Raw genomic sequence first — 18,305 nt, 5'->3', positions numbered from 1 at the left:
GCGCTGCAGAAATATATGATGTATGGTTAACATCAAAATATACAATACAAATTTCAACACTTATACTTTCACTCATACTTTAATTTGTATTGTATACAAATTAAAGTATGAGTTGCAAAAAATACGGTTTTACTCACATATTTTTAGCGGAATAGTGACATGGGCTCACGGTTTTAGCCATAACGTCCGTAACACTTACTCGATTCGATGAAATTTAAGTCATATTCAATTGGAATAGAGTTGAACTTGTTTAGTTTCATAATGTTCAAAAGAAATAAAATCAACTCTATTTCTTACACTAAATGTTGAAATTGCAGTAGCTAATTTTGGATATTTTATTTGGAGTACTAACATGCTTTTGATGTTAACTGTACACATCGAAATAATAGCCGAGTTTTATGATTAGCCCACACGATATCTTCCTTGTATTTAACAACATACCGATATGTTATAATTTGTATGTACCTAAATCTAAATTATTAAATAATATTATATTGCAATTACATGAAATTATCTCAATACTTAATTATTTTATGTAAATAATAAAGAAACATTTGAACGAAACTGTTTTTTCAATCAGCAACAATACACCTAGAAACTCCCAAGAACAATAAATTGATGTTATTTAGTGTTTGCACAGATTTTGCAGTGTCAGGGTGGGGAAGTGCCACCAAAAATAATGTCAAAATGCATGCCTATGAAAATATGGCGTGTATAGTCACAGAATAAATAATAGTACTAGGTACAGAAGATTCACTCTCTTACAAAACGCGTCTGTTATACTATTACCTACGACCACGACAGATGTGACCGCTAGGTGGCGATGGCGCAAGCGCCACGCGCGGCCTATGGCTATAGTTCGTTTTTTTTTAGCATTAGAATGAACTTGAAAGAAGGTAACCGATTTTGACATGTCTTTTACTTAATTGAAAAACACTTTAAAAATTAATAACTATTACTTATGAAAGCAGAAGACTATAAAAGATCGTATTAGATTCATAATTGTTACATATTTACCGTAACTTATTTTTAAAATGTGTTTTTCAATTAAAAAGACACATCAAGATTGTTTACCAAATTTCTAATGCTAAAAAAAACGAACTATAGCCACCAAAATTGGTGTGGGACGCATGTACTTACTTATTGCGACGCGACGAAATCGCGGAGTGAGCCACGCCAGGTATAGTGGGATTTTAATAAAAGTAAATACGGTGTAGGCAGCTTTTCTGTGTTTAATTTTATTTGTCTATCTATGTCAGTGGCTCCTAACCTTTTCAGTCCGGTCACCCCTATGACTAACTAGGGAACCTGATTTTACCCCTCCTCCCAATGGTAATAAAAAAATAAAACGTGTACATTTGTTGTATTGTTATATTAGGTTAGCTTATTACCCCCGTAAAATACCAGTTTTACCCCCACGGGGGTAATTACCCCTAGGTTAGGAACCACTGATCTATGTGATGTCCATTAAGCAGTATATTTCCTAACGGCGCCCCTCAGTTTTGATTCATCAGCGCTGCTGAGTAACGTTTGCTCTTTAATATAATAATTTTCACTGAATTAGTTCAATGGTGTTATGTGCGCGGTTTCGAAGTGGAACATTTTGTGGCTGGCATATTTTACATCGCTATAATGAGTTAATGAGGATAAGAACAGAAATACTACTTGTAAATTGAATGAATATGTGATTTATTTCTTTAATTGTCGCCGTTTGTTAACCTTTTCGACGCCGTGTCAAACACAAAAGCTGTCACTCGGACGCCACGTCACCGAAGTGTCAAAACTGAAATTGAACTTTATGCATATGCACCTAGGTCTATGTTGCTCTGTGGTCTATGACCAATTAATACGTCTGGCGTTGGACCTGCGGTGCGTATATATCGGTCATTGGCGTCCAAAAGGTTAATACTTATTTATCCATCTATGTGATGTCCATTAAGCAGTATATTTCCTGACGGCGCCCCTCAGTTTCGCTTCATCAGCGCTACTGAAGTGTTCCAGCTTCTCGCCGTCTCTGATTAACACGAAGGTCGGCAGACCGACGGCGTAGCGCTCCTGATGCATGTAGAAGGCGTTGTAGCGAGCGACGATTCTGGAGGACTCGGCTTCCTGGTCATCCATGTCAAGCTGAAATAGTACATTACGATACAAGGGCGAAACGTAGGAAATTCGCAACTTAAATAACTGCTGTCTACGTTTCTTGCATGGTGTAAAATAATTTATTTTAAATACACTCAAATAGGTACCTACCCTATACCATTATGGGACATGCGTTCGCATCGACGGCCGGACTCCCATACCATCATAACTATGTCATTATTTTTCGACTGTTCAAAATACGAAATACCTACCGCACGTCATCAAGAGCATACTTTAAGTAGGTAGACCATTTGAAAACCAACATAAAACAAATTTAATATTAAAGGAAAAAATGGAAAAAGTTAGTTACGTTTCCGGCAGAACTTGAACCCGCATCCTCCACAATATGGAATATCGCTCGCAGACGTATCTGCTTGTTAAAAAATCAACATAAAACTCTTCAAACCTTGAGCATGACTATGTTGTGTGTTCCTTTAGAAGCAATATCCTCGACTGCGGGAGCTATCCTCCTGCAGAACGGACACCAGCGGACCATGCAGAAGATGACCACCAACTTGTCACCGGCTTCATCCAGCAGCGCTTCTAATTCTGACACTTTCTGTAGGGGTACCACGTTTCTGGAATGCAAAAAATTAGGCTAGGCCGCTTTGTTTCCAAAAGTCATTGACGTATATACCTAATTATCAGAGGGGGGGGGGGGGGGGGGCCTTACGGCAGGCGTGGCTCACTCCGCGATTTCGTCGCTTTGCAACAGGTAGCTAAAAGTACATCCGTTCCACACCAATTTTGGTGGCTAAGTAGCCATATGCCGCGCGTGGCGCTGTCGCCACCTAGCGGCCATATCTGTCCTGATCGTGACAGACGCGTTTTGTTAGAGAGTGAGTCTTTTGTACCTAGTACTATTATTTATTCTGTGCTTACGGGCACTAAAAATGGTACTAGTTCAGCGGTGTCACTCATGAATTCGAGTCAATCGTGCAGTCTAACGCAACTAGTTGCGACTAATCGCGCACGTGATCCGAACTCATCAACCAATCGCGTTGTAGCGGTGTCACACCGCTGTACTGGCCCCAGTCATGCCATGCCCCATTCGTATTGCCCGTAAGGCAGTTTTTCAATCCGGGTGGAATCTCCAACAACCATTATTGATAAAATACCTACGAGTAAATATTTTAGGAAATAATCACACCGAAAGAAATAAAAACGTATCCTCCCCCTCTAACTTTTTAACCATGGGACCAAAAAAAAGAAAATAAACCTTATAAAATGAAAGCTAACTCAATCAATAATTTGTACTCCCTTATGCTTGTAATGTACATGATTTACTAACAGCCCCCGTTTAGCTTATACTGTCAGAATGGTAACTACGGAACCCTACACTGAGCATGGCCCGGCATGCTCTTGGCCGATTTTTTATTAATAAAAGACAAAAACGATAGTATTCCCTCACTCTGACTGAAAAGTGGTTGCAAACGATGCCGGGACTTCATCCTCTTCATCCAGGGAAGCAGCAAATACTGTGGTCAGCAGCAACCAAAAGTTTCCCGATGGTTGCAGCTGCTTGCTGGTGGTTGCTTGGGGGCCTTGGGGGTTGACTAGTCTTGTTCGCTCGATTGCGCGGCGGTGCACTTGTCTGGTTTTCACGTTTTTGGCAACACTAGTAGAAACAATATGACATATCAATACTTTAATATCTGGGTAACCGAGCTTCGCTCGGAAAACATATAAAAACTCGAAAATGCGCGTTTTCCCAGAGATAAGACCTAGCTAGATCGATTTTTCGCCCCCGAAAACCCCCATATAGCAAATTTCATCGAAATCGTTAGAGCCGTTTCCGAGATATAATATAAATAAATAAATAAACAAGAATTGCTCGTTTAAAGGTATTATTAGATATTGGCTAAGTTTGAAGTGCATGAAAGGGCTTAAAAGGGGAATTATGTCCCGGCGTATCTCAGGCGGTTAGTACAGAAATGGTAATTTTCTAGTAGGTAACTGAATTTTGGAACAAACTAGTTTTTTAAATATACCTATTAGGTACATTTTTGCTTGGCTACACCAGCTACACATACAGCCCGCCTCCCACTAGTTACCACCAAGTTGTTACCAGTGGAATTACTGGGAATTTTTTTCCCACCTTTTACCACTGGCAACTACTGGGAAAAAAAAATCCCAGTAGTTACCACCAAACCGAGTTGGTGCCCAAACCCAATCTGGCGTGCGCTGCCCTCATACAGTGCATCCCTGCGATCTTCCCCAGATCATCAGTACACCATGTTCAGGGCTTTCTCACGTGCTTATTCCGGTACGTAGTCACTCAAGAACCTCCCTTGGTGGTGCTCTTTCAACGTCGCAAGCAATATGTGAATAAAACCCTTGTTTATATTACCTTAGATTGAGCGCGCGGAGACATCTCAGTGCGAAATGTGACATTGGTGGAGTCGAGTTTTGCTGGTGTATTATGAAAGTAAATGGGTATTTATGGATCAACCAATTATTCCATTATGTGCTATATGTAGGTAATGGAATAATTAGGGATTTTATTAAAAAATAAAATGAATTTTAGCTGACGTTTCCATTTCTACGTATGACAGAGACTAATTAATTTATAATCTGTCATACTCAATAGAGGCCGTCACGATCTAAGCTAACTCCTGCATACTTCCTTCCTACATGGTATTTGCAATGACAAAGTGTGACTGGTAATGTCAAATATCTATGAAAATATGATAGACAGTACGCTCCACTTTGTTCTTCAAATCGTTCAAATCGGTCCAGTCGACAAAAAATCCATAGGTACCTTAATTATCGAACCACAACCAAACCACAACTCAGGTTTAGAAGCGACACAAGAGGACGCCAGCGAGGCTAGACATACGAAAGCAAGCTGACACGGAGACGCTTCGCTCGCGCTTCGAGCTCGCTTAGTCTACAAGTAAGTAGATTGTTCGTAAAGAGAAGAGTCGTGGAATGTATTGGGCCCCATACATTCCACGACTCTCCCCTTTCCGGTACGAGAGTGATGCATGATACGATAGACATTTATTTAAAATGTATCCTCCAAACTCTAATAAGTATATCTACAATACAATGAGAAGGCTCTCTGGTACCCAGTAGTGGCATCTATAATAAGGTATAAGTCTGCTATACCATACCTATTGAATGTTAGGGCTCATCATGGTTCGTGTAAGTTATATACTTACTTATTGTAGGTGTAGAAGACTGTAAAGTTACAGTTGTAGACACGACGGCACATATTTTAACACATCGGCCATGAAACTCACGCTATTAACAAATGTATGTTGGCGTCATAGTCATGCAGCGTCAACCTACCTACCTACCTACCTACCTACCTGCGTACCTACCTGCCTAAAAATCACTTTCAACGCGTGTGGGATAAAACCTCCTTTAAATAAATCACAAGACTAAAGGATCCCACGGTTTCACTTCCGTCTCGAGTTTATGATGTTGATATAAACTATAAGTTAGGTACCTACTTACGGGAATATTAAATTGAAATGAATCTCATATCAGTCGAGATCTGGGTTTCCACAACAACAGTGGTGTTAAGTAATATTGTTGATTCTGAGTATAATTCATTTTGGGCGTTCTAGTGAGATAGATATAAAAAAATCGTGGTAGTTTAAAGTACCTATTTAAATAAAACAAATCGAATAAACGCACTTGTGTTTTAAGAATGAAGCGAGAGGTTTTACTATTACTAATGGTCGTAATAATTTCTTACGCCATGGCTCGTCAGCTTATGCAAAGGTATCCAAGTACATATATATAGACTATAGTGATATATAATCTAATCACTGGTGCTTAAGCTCTTGCCTGTTTATGATTAGATTGATTAGGATCCTGACCAAATTTTTAATCCACTTTTAGCATTTTTTTACGGGTTCACGGAGTTCTTATGGAATATATCACTTCGGTCTTTTTCTGCTCTTACAGCATATAACCGACGGGTCATTCTCGATTATTGTTTTACAGTTATTTATTCCAGTAACTTTAATGTTTTAACATTTTAATGTGACAGGCGGTTTGGTGCAACCGACCCTTACTTATATATTGTATATGTTACAGGGGCCTATTATATGACGTAAAATGCCACGACGACATAAAACGGTGGCTGAGAGAAGCCGGGGACAAGCTTGTGGTGCTCTCATTCCTCCCAAGCGACTCTGCCTCGCGTGCACACGGCTACTCGATGACTCCAGCGGTACAGGAGCTGGCCAAGAAGCATGCCAAGACCACTTTGTTCCTTAGGGTCAGTATTGCTAGTTAGGACTAGAAGGGCCAACTGACAACAGACTGACAACCTACTCTGTACACGGCTAGGTACGAGTACCAATTTAGGGTTGCCAACCGTACTATATTATATAGTATTGTACTATATTTTGGCTCTCTGTACTATATACTTTTGGAAAAATATATAGTACGCTATAATACTATATTTCCGATTAAACGTATGTTACACTTATGTTTAGTATTTTATCTAAAAGTACCATATTTTTTTGAAATGTACTATATTTTTGATGCCCTATTCTGGAAAATACTATATTCTACCAAAAAATAGTTGGCAACCCTAAGTACCATTGACGTATATCTCAGGACGGGTCTTACGGGCACTAAAAATGGTACTAGTTCAGCGGTGTCACTCACGAATTTGAGCCAATCGTGCAATCTAACGCAACTAGTCAGTCTAACGCAACTAGTAAACAATCGCGCGCGTGATGCGAACTCATCAACCAATCGCGTGGTAGCGGTGTCACACCGCTGTACTTGGCCCTATTCATGAAAGAATGAAATGATGAATGGGGATTATTATTACCCGTAAGGCCAGTCCTGAGATATACGTCAATGCTAGGTACATGATGCCAGGACGACTATAATGGGAATATGACTAGTAACGCAATTATGGTTTCCTCAAAACTTCTTTCTGCCTATGCTTCTTTCTCCACGGACTAATAGCGACGCTTGCTAAACTATAACAATTATTATGATTCCTCTCTTAAAGTATAAAGTATAACCAACGAGGAGGTCTTGTATAGAGTTCAAGAAAAGCCTGTTAGCGTGCCTAATTAAGAACCTTGAGAGATAACGTCGTGTCGTGATTGACGTATTAGTGTAAGGCCTGAGTGGACGCTCGAGTTGGGCGTGCAGCGGGGTGGGGCGTGCGGCGTGCATGTTAAACAAATGCAAGCGTATAGGAGCGGCCTTAGTGCACGCTGCTCAAATTACTCCTGACCCCGACGCCACGCTGCACGCCCCGCCGAACGCTCCACTTCGAGCGTCCACTCAGGCTTTACACTTAGGCTGTCACTGACAAGAGCGCAGCGCTTAAGTTTATGATGATGATATTGATGATGATTCGTCCTCTCATTGTCTTATTGATAAAATACGTATAAGTTTATCGTTATTGTCTTTCTTCTTTTTCCAGGTTAAAGAAGAATATGACGACTTATACGAAAGTTTCGGTATACAGACAATGCCGACATTTGTCTTCATACAAAATAAGAAGAAACTCTTGGTTAGCTCTGGTATCGGCATTAAACAACTTGAGGTGGGTTCCTGTTGGAGTATTGATTCGTAACTTTGACTCTGTTAGCTGTAGGTAGACCTTGCCAGTTCCAATATGGCTCTGTCATTTTGAAATTTTCCAAAAACTGAATCAACAATATATACTTCATTTAGGGTGATTCTGATTATCATTTATCAAACCTGGCCACAAAAATTCACGAGAATCGGTTGAGAAATGTGATCTATAATAAAGGCTATATAGAGGAGAACAGACGGATATACGAAAACGAAAGGATGGGCTAAGCTGAAACGGAGACCTTTCTAAGCTTCGATCTGTCAATTACTGTCTGCAGGCCATTCTAAAATATCGTACCTTTTTCGTACAGTCACCTGCAACAATAATAATAATATGATACTCTTCGAAGGTCGCAAAAATATGTGACACGCTCTTATCGCTCTTCAAATAAGATCGTGTCAGATATTTTTGGAGGCCTTTCCACTGAGGCAGAGATGAGAGGAAATGTACAGGAATCAACTAATAATTTTAGCATTGGTTGTAATATTTGTAATCCAGCGAAGAACGAAGAAGAGAACCAATGGTATAGGTTGATTTTGATTCCACACGTCTCCTCTCATCTCAAGGGAGCCTGTTAATTTTGCAAGTTGTAGTTCCATAAACACAATCTAAAGACCTCTTCAAGTGGCAATGACGTACTGGGTCTGGAGCCGACGGAATACCACTTCAAGGGGTATACGAAACGAAATGGGAAAAAACAGTGTTATGAAATAAAACTTGTGTGTCTGGTAATTAAATGTTGCAACTCCTTTGCAGGCAAAGTTGGAGGCTGTGCTGAATGCTAACACACAGGCACCGGTGTGAGTAGTTAAAATTTAGTCTCCACACCAGCTCGCAATTAAAAACTCTCTTTATTCTTCAAAAAGTAATACCTAATATCAGCATACCTCATCATCATCTTCCTCGCGTTGTCCCGACATTTTGGCCATTTTGCCACTGCTCATGGAGCCTAGGGGTCCGCTGGACAACTAATCCCAAGAATTGGCGAAGGCACTAGCTTTTACGAAAGCGATTGCCATCTGACCTTTCAACCCAGAGGGTAAACTAGACCTTATTGGGATTAGTCCGGTTTCCTCACGATGTTTTCCGTCACCGAAAAGCGTGTGGTAAATATTAAATAATAAAGTTCCGAAAAACTCATTGGTACGAGCCGGGGTTTGAAATAGCAGCATACCTATCTAATTTATAGCCCCTTGTGTTTGGGCTCCTTTGGGCTGACTTTTTACGTCTTGAAAATTATGGTAAAAATATAATTCCAGAAGCCACATAATTGACATAAACAGCCCCCAAGACCTTGAGGAGAAGCTGTCCAGCGCCGGCAGCAAGCTGGTGGTCCTCGGGTTCATGACCAAGTGGTGCTCTAAATGTAGGGAAATTATTTCCAAGATTGAGGCCGTGGCGGATGAGTATTACGGATCTGTCGTGTTTCTCAAGGTTGGTGTTGCTAGAGTGGATCATGTGGAGTGGCTCATGGGTGGGGTCCGCTTGACAACTAATCCCGAGAATTGACGTCGGCACTAGTTTTTACAAAAGTGACTGCCATCTGACCTTCCAACCTAGAGCGGAAACTAGGCCTTATTTGGATTAGTCCGGTTTCCTCACAATGTTTTCCTTCACCGAAAAGCGACTGGTAAATATTCAAATAATATATGGTGTTGCTAGAGTGGATTATATTTAATGTTTAAACAAAAACTGCATGCGCCAATTGATTCACGAGAAGGCTAACAAAACCTCAAATAAAATTCAGTGCAGCTAAATCCGTCTGCGGGAATAAGGCTACCATTAATTAACAGTTGATTAACAGTCTTCTTAATTGTGCCGCTCCATCGTACTGGAATCCGTCCTTTACCACGCTCTCGCCACCCACATATCCGAGCATAATTTTGTTTGTCTAAGCTAAGGGCTCATTTAGACGGCGCGCGAACTCGTATACGATTTTAGTAACATTGCGGATTGCGGACCATTGAGGTGACATCAATTCAGCCGACCGATCAAATGACGCAATGTAAGGGCCCAATTAGACGATGCGAGAACTCGCATGCGAGTTTCATTACATTGCGGGTTTTGTTCGGTCGGTTGAATTGGACGTAACCAATAGTCCGCAATGTAACTAAAATCGCATGCGAGTTCGCGCGCCGTCTATATCAGCCCTAATGAAACTCGCATGCGATTTTTCCCAGATTGACGACGATAGGGTAACCAAAGAGCTCTACGCGAAATACAAAATTAAACGCGTCCCGACGTTTGTCTTCATAAGGAACTTCAAAAAGATAGACCCCTTCCGCGGCACCACCGACGAGAGAATCAGGACGCATGTGGAATTGCAGGATTTCAAGATTTTCCTAAAATTATGTTCACTAAGTAAGGAATATTTTGGTTTGTGTCGTTTTAAATAATCTCACTATAAATAAACACTCACCTAGCGCCACTTGCACCATCCCACTAACCTGGGGTTAACCATTTAAACTTGGAGTTACTTACCATGGTAACCAGTAGAATTTGACACTGCGTTAACGGCTTAACCCCGGGTTAGTGGGAATTTGCAAGTGGCGCCTAATCTTTCAAAGATGACTCGTAAACGCGTACAGTCAGCAGCAATAGTTGCTAAGCGGGCGAGGTGTTCAAAATAATCTTGACGCGACTTTATTGTTAAGAGAATAAGAGTGCGTCAAGGTAATTATAAACACCTCGACCGCTTAGCAACTTCTGCTGCTGACTGTATCAGCATTGCAATACAGCGCGCGAGGCAATGGGGCCAACCACAGAACAAGTAGAATGGCGATGCGAGCAGGGTACGTGTCGCCGCCGGTTATGAGCAAACGCTCGCATGCTAGTACTAGCCCGCGCTGACCGAAAAACGTAAACATGCCTTTTGCGCCACAATAACGTTCTGCCAGCCTATTATGGATAGCTTTATCCATCTTTATCCACGTGATAAAATAACTGTCACTGTTTAACACCGTGGGAAAGAAAGTGACGGACACCGTTTTATCACGCTGTCACGTAGACAAGAACGACCATTATATCCGTACAGATTAAGAAGCCAGACATCAAATCTGTCTAAAGGAGGCGTGTATCCATTCACCAGGCACACAAGTTTTTACTACCGTTGCGCGAGAAATGTGGAAATGTGGAGAGGAACGAGCGGCGACACCGGTTCCGATACTAACTGCGCGCGATAGCCGTTATAACCTCTTTAATATTTTCTGTGCGGCCAACCTTCTGGGCATTCCCGAGCGACCAGGATTTAGGGCAAATTTTTTATTTGTAAGTTTTTAATCTAAGTGTTTTTATTATGTTTTATTTAGGTAGGTACTTGTGTTTCGTTGTACCAATAAAATATAGTTTAACGTTAGCTGTCTCGGCCTTGGTCAATGGACCTTACCTACTTAGTATTATAAGTCGTAATGCATTTAGTTTGTAGTTATTGTTTATTAAAGTTTATATGATATAAGTATTGTATTTTATTATTTGGGACAAAGGAGCATTTGAGTTAAACACATCACAAATGAGTTGATTATTTTTCTTAAATTCAGAGCCTGAATCTTTATGGTCACTTAATAATTCACTTCATGTTTTATTTGACCATTCTTTCTCTCCCTTGTCTGTCAAGTACTTCCTGCCCAAGAGATTTCTAATGAACCTTAATTCAATGTGTTTGTTTCTATAGGAGTTCTTATGGCTGCTTACCTTCTGACTGGGTCAAAAACTTCAGGAAAACTGGCCACTACAAAACTTCACATAAACACTTCCTCGGTGGACTTGTTGTATATAAAGTAGTAATACAGATCAATCAAATTCTGAAAGTGCCATTACCGTACTGTTTGACCAAGATGTTGGCTTTATAGCTACAGTTAGAACTTATAAAGTTAGGACTTACAGAGTAAAAGTCTTGGTACCTACTATGGGATCTAATAACTTTTTAGTGTAAAAGCTTTATGCGCCAGTCTTGGCAACACTTTATATGAAATGTTGTTTGTGGGATTATATTATACCTTGCGACCCGCCCCGGCTTCGCACGGGTTAACAAATTATACATAAACCTTCCTCTTGAATCACTCTATCTATTAAAAAAAACCGCATCAAAATCCGTTGCTTAGTTTTAAAGATCTAAGTATACATAGGGACAGACAGACAGCGGGAAGCGACTTTGTTTTATACAATTTATACTATGTAGTGAAGTGAATTTATTATTATGGTGTCCACAGTGCAAAACCAAATGGTCACGATCCTCAGTAGGTAATGGTAATGGGGCCGGAAAAAAGAGGCCAGCGGCCCGTTTCTCAAAAGCTTGTAACATGTAATACAAGTGGAAGTCCCTTTCTAACAAAAGCTGTCAAAAAGTGACGTCCGCTTGTATTACAAGTTACAAGCTTTTGAGAAACCTGCCTCAGGAATAAATGACGTTACGTCGCACCAGAAATAAATGACAGAACCTTTTATTCATAGAAACTTTATTCAACAACAACTAAATACATTACAAATTAACCTTTTGGACGCCAATGACCGATATATACGCACCGCAGGTCCAACACCAAAGACGGAGTAATCGGTCATAGACCACAGAGCAACATAGACCTAGGTGCATATGCATAAAGTTCAATTTCAGTTTTGACACTTCGGTGACGTGGCGTCTGAGTGACAGTTTTTGTGTTTGACACGGCGTCCAAAAGGTTAAGTATGCTTTCGCCCGGTTCTTCTTGATCAAAAACTTAGAAAATCTTGCAATTCTATACGCGTCCTGATTTTCTCGTACCACGTCCCCTCGTATTGGTTGAGTTTTTTGGAGTTCCGTATGAAGACAAACGTGGGCACGCGTTGTATGTTGTACTTCGTGTATAGCTCTTTGGTTTTGTTACTGTCATCGATCTGGGGGAAAAGTTAAGGTATTTTTAAAACACAGACAATTACATAATAATTGAAAGGATGTTTACAAAAACAACATAACTGCTTAGAGCGGTTGTCAACCAGTGTAGTCAGTTATGTTGTTTTTGTAAACATCCCTTCAATTATGTCCTAAATTTTTTTTTTGTTATTTTAGTTAGGTCTATAGGTGGCTTTGCCATGATTCTTATATTTGAGGTTTCGTTTAGCTTCCTCATGACTGTAGCTGAGTAAGGTAAACGTACTAGTGCTCAACATGCTAATGGCCAATAGATGACACCCTGCTGTCAATGTACTGGGACCGCGTCGAGCACCAGTACGTTTACCTTACTAAACTTTTTTTTGGCCCAAAAATATTTTTTCTACTCCCGTACTTTTATTTGTCATTTAAAGGGTCGTGCACACACCTTTAAAACCCTACCTTATAGTTGTCAAGACAAGTCTTTAGTCTATTCCCCAAAAAAGAATTTGTGCATACACGCAGTATCTTTTTGGCGATTTTACGATACTTCGTGTAATGACCACTTAAAAAGTATTGAATGAAATACAGTGTTGCCAACCTTATTTTAAATGTCATCTCTGACAAATAAGTGAACCATAGACATGTTTTTAGGGTTCCGTAGCTAAATGGCAAAAAACGGAACCCTTATAGATTCGTCATGTCTGTCTGTCTGTCCGTCTGTCCGTCTGTCTGTCCGTCCGTATGTCACAGCCACTTTTCTCCGAAACTATAAGAACTATACTGTTGAAACTTGGTAAGTAGATGTATTCTGTGAACCGCATTAAGATTTTCACACAAAAATAGAAAAAAAAACAAAAATTTTTTGGGGTTCCCCATACTTCGAACTGAAACTGTTAGTCTAAGTATATAATTAGTTAAATAGGTTAAGTGTATAAAACTGAGCGCATCTCGCCATCAAACGTAACAGTTTGGCGAGAATATAAATGTTTGGTAATTAAGATGTAAATTTAAATATATAAATAAAAAAAAATAAAAAAACTCAAAAATTTTTTTTTCATCAAACCCATACGTGTGGGGTATCTATGGATAGGCCTTCAAAAATGATATTGAGGTTTCTAATATCATTTTTTTCTAAACTGAATAGTTTGCGCGAGAGACACTTCCAAAGTGGTAAAATGTGTGTCCGGCCCCCCCCCCCCTCTGTAACTTCTAAAATAAGAGAATGATAAAACTAAAAAAAATATACGATGTACATTACCATGTAAACTTCCACCGAAAATTGGTTTGAACGAGATCTAGTAAGTAGTTTTTTTTTAATACGTCATAAATCGCCTAAATACGGAACCCTTCATGGGCGAGTCCGACTCGCACTTGGCCGCTTTTTTTTATTTATTTCATTCATTCATTAAGATAAGATAAGATAAAGATAAAAGATAGTTTATTCAAGTAGGCATAATTACAATGCGCTTATGAACGTCAAATAAAGCTAGGTAGACCGGCTCCAACCCTACACCTCTGCCCCGAGAAGATTTAAATCCCCCCTCAATTGGAGGAGGGTATCCCAATATGGGACCGGCAACAAACTCGGCGGGACACATCTTTTCAAAAATAATTACATCTTATAATTAACATGCATTACGAGAAAATAAGGGAAAAAATACAATTTAAATTACTATAGAATTCATGCAATTATACACATAAGGTGTAATAGAAATTTGATTCATTCTTTTCCCGCCCGTACCCTCCATTTTTGCTACTTCTTGAATTAAAAAGATTTGTTTTTTCAATATTATTTCAAAGTAAGTGCTTGGTCGTAGAAAAAGTATTGTAATGCAACGTTGTTTAACTGAGTCAAAAAATACTCGTGGCGTCTTTATTAACAATCATGCCACTCGCCTTTTTTGACCTCTCTTAAACAACGGTTGCATAAAATACTATAATAATATAAGGGTTGATTTAGCCTCGCTACCCTGCAGCGAGACCTGCAGTGTTGAGTTAGGGTATGATGGGAGAAGTATCAGGCAAATTTTCAGCTTGTGTCAAGGACCTACGCCAAAATGTCTACCAGAGCAGGCGTGTCTCACTCCGCGATTTCGTCGTTTTGCTACAGGTAGCTAAAAGTACAATCCGTTCGGCCCCACTTTTGGGGAAAGCCATAAGCCGCGCGTGGCGCTGTCGCCACCTAGCGGCCATATCTGTGCTGATCGTAACAGACGCGTTTTGTTAGAGAGTGAGTCTTCTGTACTTAGTACTATTATTTATTCTGTGAGCAGAAGGCTCTCTAACAAAAGCAAAAGTGACATCTCATTTTATCAGGCTTACTTCACATATTATTATACTCTTTGGCTCACTTGCACTATTCCTCTAACCCGGGGTTAACCGGTTAAACCTGGAGTTACCATGGTTACCAGTCTAATTTGACACTAGGTTAACGGTTTAACAGCTTAGCCCCGGGTTAGTGAGATGGTGCAAGGGGGCCACAAGTTACAAGCTTTTGAGAAACCCCTGCTCACTGTCTATAACGCCAATCTTTGTTTAAAGAATACAATCCACTCTACCAATACCAACCTTTAGAAATATGACAGAGCCGTAATACTCGTCCGCCATGGCCTCAACCTTGGGGGCGATTTTCTTACACTTGGAACACCACTTGGTCATGAACGCGAGGATCACCAACTTGTTGCCGGCGCTGGACATAGTCTCGTTCAGGTGTTGCGGGCTGGTTATGTCGATCATATGGCTCCTGGGATAGGACGAGAAAAATTAAGCAGTCGGCCACTAAGTTATACGTGAACGTCAAATATCGTCACTACCAAAGAGTGCCAAATCGGTGCAAACTTATTTGGGGTCGGGATCTGTCGGGAGTCGGGGAGATGAGTGTTCAACCTGGAGTCATGGGACCCCAGGTCGATTAGAACATTGAATTTTTCGGGACAAACTTCAAAGAAAGTTTGTGTCCGTCTGCTATTGTATACCTAGCTACCTCTCTCACGATATTCTCTGCTCTCGCATGTTACCCTGTACCCTGGCCTCTATTTAGTTTTAAGTATTTCACCAACCTTCCAATTAAAAATTTCCTGTACATTTCTGGGTCGACGAGTAACGACGGTACAATGATAGCGTTAATCAATGTTTACTTGTCGGACCAGCAATGTACGGTCTGTGAATGTGATATGATGGAATATGACATGATGTGATATGATATGATGTGATGTTCTTACAATGGCGCCTGTGTGGTGCTAGTCGTCGAAGTGTAGTCGCCAGATAGCACAGCTTCCAACGTGTCCTGCAGCCGAGATGGAAAATATTTTATCAGACAACTATACTAATTAAAGAGAACTGTCAATATATACAGTCAGCATCAATTGCGACGAACAAAAAGTCTAATGCTTAACTATTTTCAGCTAATACTATAACCGGATTAACTGGAACTCTATTTTCCTTCTTGTAATAATAGTTGTATTGTAAAATATTGTTGAGCAATTCAATTTCCGTGAGTCGCGACACACGTGACATCTAGTATCAAGTAGCGATACTGATAATTCCGCTACTCGACGCTAGATATCGACTCATCATCATCTTCCTCGCGTTGTCCCGGCATTTTGTCACGGCTCATGGGAGCCTGGGGTCCGCTTGGCTACTAATCCCAGTAATTGGCGTGGGCACTAGTTTTTACGAAAGCGACTGCCATCTGACCTTCCAACCCAGAGGGTAAACTAGGCCCGTATTGGGATTAGTCCGGTTTCCTCACGATGTTTTCCTTCACCGAAAAGCGACTGGTAAATATCAAATTAGGTATATTTCGTACATAAGTTCCGAAAAACTCATTGGTACGGCCGGGGTTTGAACCCGTGACCTCCGGATTGCAAGTCGCACGCTCTTACCGCTAGGCCACCAGCGCTTCTTAGACGCTAGATATCGAGTACGAAAATAATAGTTTTGGTACCAAAACTGACGTTTGGAGTGAGTACTCTATGCTTATTGCTTACTATATTTCTCAATGCAAAAGTGTGTCAAAGGACTGTCTTATTTCAAACATAGACAGAGAGAGTCATACTATCTTTGTCTTACACTAGTAGGTACTAGCACCCAAAAGAAAAGGATGAGCACAGTTTTTTTTGTTCCTATTTACTGACAAATTGGTTTGACAATTTATATCTAAGCATGTTCGAGAACCCACCGCAAGTTGTTTGACGCTGGCCCCGGTCCGCACCACGAGTTTCTTCTTATTCTGCATGAAGATAAATGTCGGTACTGTGTGTATACCAAATATTTCGTATATGTCATCATGGTCTTCCTTGATCTAGAAAAGAATGAAGGTAAGGAAATAATAAGACACTATACTTAGGTCCATAAAAACTTATAATTTATACCTAATTTAACCATAGTTCGTAACGACTTTCTGATGGATTTCTGTGTTTTTTTTGGAGGCAAACGAAATCGAAATTTAACTTTCGTGAGACATATTTTAAATTATTTAGACCATAACGGTTACACTCACTTGATTTTTGGACCCCCTACGCGAAACAAGTCGCCAAAAGCGACCACGGGCGCGAAACATGTCGCCAATAGCGACTACGGGTGTGAACCATGTCACGAATAGCGACTACGGGCGCGAAACATGTCGCCAATAGCGACTAAAAATTCAAGTGAGTGAACCGTTGTGGTTTAAATAATTTGAATCGCCTGATGGTAAGCAATTACTGTCGCCCCGACACCTGCAACACCAGTGGGGACCCAAATGGGTCAAAAAATGCCCAGAGTTTTTTCCTATTGTGTTACCATTTCCTCATATATTTTGTATGGCGGTAACAAAAAGGAAAGTTTGAAAAATGTATGGAAATTTAAGGACACTTTTTTCTCCTATAAGGGCTCGCATCCTGACTAGAAATACCTAACACAAAAGTGGCAAAAAAGGTCACAATATATAAAAATGGCAAAAATAAAAGAAACGCTCTTTTCTTGAAGGTTTGAAGGTCATGTGAACTGCCTGTGGGACTTAGACTACAGTAAAAAGTTGTAGAGATCGCACAAGTTATCCCGATAACAAACGGAAAATGGAGTAAGTTACCGACCCTAAGGAACGAAGTCGTCTTAGCATACAGCTTGGCAAGGTCCTGAACCGCCGGAATCATCATGTAGCTGTGAGCACAGTAGCTTGGTAGGAAGGCGAGCACCACAAGCTTGTCCTTCGCTTCTGTGAGTCGCCCTTTCATGTCGTCATGGCATTCGACGTCGTATAACACGCCCCTGCAACACGATTTGTCAACTTGTCGAAGATTTTAAGCGCGATGTTGTGCTGATGGACTCGGAGAATAGAATATGGCGAAAGCAGCGATATTTGGGTCAAAAAATGCATCAAAAATTCGATTGGCTCCCTCTGTGAGTCAAAAGGAGCAACTCTGCAAAAGGAAATTCCATCATTATCATTTGCCGTAAATCGCAAGTTTCTCGTTGCGCGAGTTTTTCGAGATCTTTATTAAGGTGCAGTACCTACTGCACCTTAATAAAGATCTCGAAAACAGAAATTTTAAAACTTCGTAGCGCTTATTTGATCACAATACGGCTACCATTACAATACGGAAGGAAACGATCTTACCCTGAGTCCAAAGTCAGTGTCGTATTAAGAGTGTTAAGTAGTTGATCTTCTGCCCTCACCGACTCTATTACATTCTGAAAACGAGCAAATTGACAGATAATAGGATTAATAGGTTAAGTGTCTCACACTTTCATTTTTGAAGTGAAAACTTCTTTAGC

The 18,305-nt window shown here is 40.4% G+C and overlaps 2 protein-coding genes across 2 annotated transcripts; both read right to left on the bottom strand.

Annotated features, from left to right (window-relative positions):
• Window positions 1-1,913: 1,913 nt before the first annotated feature.
• Window positions 1,914-5,850, bottom strand: LOC134658599 (thioredoxin-2-like). The gene is made up of 4 exons (XM_063514252.1): window positions 5,846-5,850; window positions 3,551-3,757; window positions 2,546-2,717; window positions 1,914-2,127 (listed from the first exon to the last, which is right to left on the bottom strand). Exons 1-4 carry the CDS (start codon window positions 5,848-5,850, stop codon window positions 1,936-1,938), a joined length of 576 nt encoding a protein of 191 aa, XP_063370322.1. The 3' UTR covers window positions 1,914-1,935.
• Window positions 5,851-12,391: 6,541 nt separating this feature from the next.
• Window positions 12,392-18,231, bottom strand: LOC134658748 (uncharacterized). Its single transcript, XM_063514392.1, has 6 exons — window positions 18,148-18,231; window positions 17,624-17,798; window positions 16,729-16,851; window positions 15,770-15,834; window positions 15,117-15,291; window positions 12,392-12,571 (listed from the first exon to the last, which is right to left on the bottom strand). Exons 2-6 carry the CDS (start codon window positions 17,762-17,764, stop codon window positions 12,407-12,409), a joined length of 669 nt encoding a protein of 222 aa, XP_063370462.1. The 5' UTR covers window positions 17,765-17,798; window positions 18,148-18,231; the 3' UTR covers window positions 12,392-12,406.
• Window positions 18,232-18,305: the final 74 nt, after the last annotated feature.

This window comes from Cydia amplana, chromosome 23, assembly GCF_948474715.1.
Source record: "Cydia amplana chromosome 23, ilCydAmpl1.1, whole genome shotgun sequence".
Lineage (NCBI taxonomy): Eukaryota > Metazoa > Arthropoda > Insecta > Lepidoptera > Tortricidae > Cydia > Cydia amplana.
The sequence above is the reverse complement of the archived record's forward strand: the minus strand, read 5'-3'. Positions and strand labels throughout refer to the sequence as shown.